The sequence below is a fragment of the Otolemur garnettii genome, unplaced genomic scaffold (assembly GCF_000181295.1).
Source record: "Otolemur garnettii isolate 467f Iridium unplaced genomic scaffold, OtoGar3 scaffold00056, whole genome shotgun sequence".
Taxonomy (NCBI): Eukaryota; Metazoa; Chordata; class Mammalia; order Primates; family Galagidae; genus Otolemur; species Otolemur garnettii.
Window position 1 is genome coordinate 9,031,467 of NW_003852451.1, and position 4,384 is coordinate 9,035,850.

At 45.1% G+C, this 4,384-nt stretch overlaps 1 protein-coding gene across 1 annotated transcript in view; it reads right to left on the bottom strand.

Annotated features, from left to right (window-relative positions):
* Window positions 1–4,384, bottom strand: part of SNX9 (sorting nexin 9) — a 114,840-nt gene that overhangs the window by 32,491 nt on the left and 77,965 nt on the right. Inside the window, exons 8-9 of the mRNA XM_012806739.2 lie at window positions 3,042–3,167; window positions 2,805–2,922 (exon numbers count right to left, since the gene is read on the bottom strand). Coding sequence (XP_012662193.1) covers window positions 2,805–2,922; window positions 3,042–3,167 — 244 coding nt within the window. The remainder of the gene's footprint in view (window positions 1–2,804; window positions 2,923–3,041; window positions 3,168–4,384) is intronic.

The window sequence follows — 4,384 nt, forward strand, 5'->3', positions numbered from 1 at the left end:
GGCGCCTGTAGTCCCAGCTACTTGGGAGGCTGAGGCAGGAGACTCGCTTGAGCCCAGGACTTGGAGGTTGCTGTGAGCTGTGAGGCCATAGCACTCTACCCAGGGAGACAGCTTGAGGCTCCGTCTCAGGAAAAAAAAAAAAAAAGAAAAGACCCAGTAAGTCAGCAGGGACTGAGATAGCATGAACTCCCCAGAAGAGCAAGTGAACCACCAAGAGCTTACAGCCCAGTCACTGGTTGACATTTAGTGATTACTTTACTGAAGAGTTGCCTTCATGAAAATGCTTCTGATCACAGCTGGTTTATCTCCAAACTGTGACTTCAGATGTTCCTTTATGTTTGGTAAGATGGTCGAACCTGTTCTGGAGAATTAGGAAAAAGGGAGGAGGAGGAACTCGCATTTCCCTGTTTGCAATGAACCTCACCTAAGTTTTCACTGAGAATGTGAATATCACAGTTTGGCACCAGGCATAAAAGCAGATTCATTCAATATTATTTCTACAAAGAACAAAAAATATAAATAAATAAAAAATATATTAACTGTAAGTTTTCCATGGATTATCAAGTCTACAGAATGTCAAGACCTCTACTTGGCGTTCCTCTTCCCGTTCTCCAGTGGTGAGGGGAGAGGGAGCTTTTATGCACGAACGGTCTGTGGGTACCGCAGGCAGGAGGCAAAGGAGAGAGGCGGGGACATGAAGTTCCTTGTGTGCCTTCCAGCTCCCTCGGCACGTCCTGGTCAGCGAATCAAAGCTCAGCATTCTTCACACGGAGGGGCTTCGGCTTTCTTGCTTTTCTATGACCCCCTGGAAGCACGCCTGAACTTTTTTTTTTTTTTTAAAAACAAATCTTAGTATGGAAGGAGCACCATGACTACAAACAAATCCTAGTACACAAGGAGAACGGTGACTCTACCATGCCTGAACATGGCACTGAGTTATCTAATCCAGAATAAACCATGTATCGAAACCTAAAAGAGAAATTTCTACAGTCCTGAGATAGCCCCTTAATCCTGGTATTTAAACACTGTGGGGCACATGGGGACAACCAACTTGATAAAGGAGAGGACCAAGTTGAACACTGAAATTTAAAAGACAGACTGAAGTTTTCGTGGAAAGAAATCTAAATCTTTAACAAGAAAGCTGTGATTTAAAGCAACAAGGACATCAAAAAGGAGGGACAGTGAGTGTGTAAGCTGGTTAAGGAGGGAAAGTTAGTGTGTAAGCTGGGTGCAGGACGGGGTACGGTGAACACTCGAGTGGAAGGTGCAGGAGCCCACACCCACGTGGCCTCTACCCCACTTCCCCAGAGCCACGAGGACTACCAGGGGTCACCAGGCAGGACTGTGAGGACTTGTTTATCTATCTAGCAGTGTAGTCCCGATCCCCATTCTGCTGTGACAATTTGAAATTTTTGAAACCTTTTATGAAATACTATAATTAAAACTCCCTTAGAAGCAAAAGTTTCCATCTCCACAAAAAACTTCAGGGAAAAACATAAAACAAAGTAAAATATAAAGTTTTAAGGAAAGTAATACGTAAGGGTCCTAATTCTGCCTAAAAAAAGAAATGTTGGTCCACATCTCAAAACATACACAGAGTAAGCTTCAGGATCAGGTTCAGGTTCCATTTTTAGCAACCTAGCGGGGATCTCTGTTTCCTCATCTATAGAGTGCAGAGGAAATGCCCACCTCTGAGGACAGAAGACAGGCACACGCAGGTCCTGGCTCAAGGGACAGACTCCACTGCTGTGCCCAGACACAGCCCTGTGATCTCAGTCCTTCCCTGGACTATCTCCCTCAGCTCTGACCATGTGAGAGCTAAACTGTCTCTGGTCTCCCCTGACCTCTGGGGGAAAGACCCTCTCTTCTCTGAGCCCGTGTTTTCTCTCCTGGGTTCACGTCAGCCTCCCCATGTCTCCTCACCTCTCCTGGAGGTCTCTCTGGCCTGATTTTCATGACCTGTTTCACCCTCAATCCATTCCCTTCCATAATTACTAGTTCATTTATCTGAAAACTTTCTAGCTTTATTCTAACACCTCTTCTAACCTTCTGAAGCCAGAAGGTTTGTTATAGCTTTTACTCTAAGACACACATGCTGAGTCCTGGAGGATATATGTACAGCAGCAGGTTCTATACAAGGCCAAGGATATAAACCAAACCATGACGGTCCCCAGACACAAACAAATCCCTTCGCCCTGCGTATTTATACAGTGCTGTGCTAACACCATGGATTATCTACCAGAAGATTTCTTTTTTCGGGGGCGGGGACAAGGGAAGTGTGACATTTTTAATAAGAAAATAAGAATGTCTAATAATAAATGATAAATAATTAAGTAGAAAGCCAGGCACCTTCCTGCATCAACACTTAGAAGCTCTGTGACTCCATTCAGTGTTTAGGCGCTTCTAATGACAGTGACACAGCTGGTCTGCACAGCCCGTTGACACCATTTGTGTCGGACATTTTTATTTTCATTTTAGCCTAAGTGGATCATTTCTATTTTCTCAGATGTCATTTTTCACATTTTTTTAAATGCACGTATTTCTTTTGTAGGAAAGGATAAAGCAATTAAAAACAACAGCTCTACTGGAATTCAAGACACATGAGATACATGAAGGTATGACAGCAAATTTCATTAAACATGCTCGTTAGATGTTTAGGTAACTTTCAGGTACCCACACAACACACGTGGTTCCCTCTTCAGAGCTTTATCTAACTCCTGTTCCAGTCCTGATGGAAAGTGCCATTCCTGACTCACAGGAGCACAACCTGACTGGAGTCTGAGTTTAGTGTCACACACACTCACCTGTGACTTGTTTGTCTGGGAGAGAAGGTATCGGAATGGCTGACCCAAACTTGACCAGGAGACGCTCATATAACCAGTCAAAGTGTTTATACCTGTGGTTTACAGATCGATTAGTGTTCTACAAAATAAGGGAAAGAGAAGAAAAAGTTACCAATGCCAACTATGTTTGAAAACAAACAAACAAAACCAAGTGGCAAGAGGCACTGCGAGCCAACTGTTTGGTGGCTGGGAACTCACAGTAGGTGTTAGCTGGTACTCGATGTAGCTCTTCAGACCATACATCTTGGATCCTTTCTTGGGATCTGCTACCACACAGTCAAACGTAGAGGTAGGATAAACCCACATCGGGCCATAATCTCCAACCTACATGAGGTTCCATGGAGAGTTAATTTTGTTACATGGAAAAATAGTAAATACAATTGATGTAAACTGACAAATAATTCTCTTTAGAACTAAAAGTCCTTTGGAGGGAAATTCTTATTCTTCTTTGAGAAGTTACGTCATGGTTTCTATTCCTGTTAGGCACAGTAGAAGAACCTCCCTAGCTGACCCCTCCCTCAGTTGACCTAAAAACCATCTCACAGACTGGACATGCACCACACATACCTATCAGAACAGCAGGCCTAGTTCCTTACGTTGACCAGTTTGTTACTGTCCCTTGGGTGGTCACCTTACAAGGCTCTCTTGTGTTATATATAAAGAACACACTTGGAGGACAGAACACAGGCCGCTCAGCCCATGATGTGGGACACCAGCCTGGTGGTGGAACACAAGGCGCGTGTGTGTCTCTCTTGTCTGTCTCAAGCTGTATGTGAGGGGTGAGTTTTAAAAAATTTGCCATCGGGCAGCGCCTGTGGCTCAAAGGAGTAGGGCGCCAGGCCCATATGTCGGAGGTGGCGGGTTCAAGCCCAGTCCCGGCCAGAACTGCAAAAAAAAAAAAAAAAAAAAATTCCCTTCTCCCATGGATAGTTTTGTGAAATATAAAATCACACATTTTGATTTTTCAACAATGTCAAATTGCTATCAAGTTTACTAAACATGGCTCAGCGCCTGTGGCTCAACCGGCTAGGGCGCCAGCCACGTACAAATCCAGCCACGTTCGAATCCAGCCTGGACCCGCCAAACAACAATGGCGGCTGCAACCAAAAAATAGCCGGGCATTGTTGGCGGGCACCTGTGGTCCCAGCTACTTGGGAGGCGGAGGCGGAGGCGGAGGCAGGAGACTCGCTTGAGCCCAGGAGTTGGAGGTTGCTGTGAGCTGTAATGCCACGGCACTCTACCCAGTAGGACAGCTTGAGGCTGTCTCAAAAAAAAAAAGTTTACTAAACATTCTCATTTTCTGTATTTATAGCAGATTAGTTATAAGCAGTTTTCAGATGAGCAGCAGGTCCATGGATTATATTTTTAGAAATGACTAATCTGGCTTGGCGCCTGTGGCTCAACTGGCTAAGGCACCAGCCACATACACCCAAGGTGGCGGGTTCAAATCCAGCCCGGGCCGCCAAACAACAATGACGGCTGCAACCAAAAAATAGCCGACCATTGTGACGGGCGCCTGTGGTCCCAGCTACTTGGGAGGC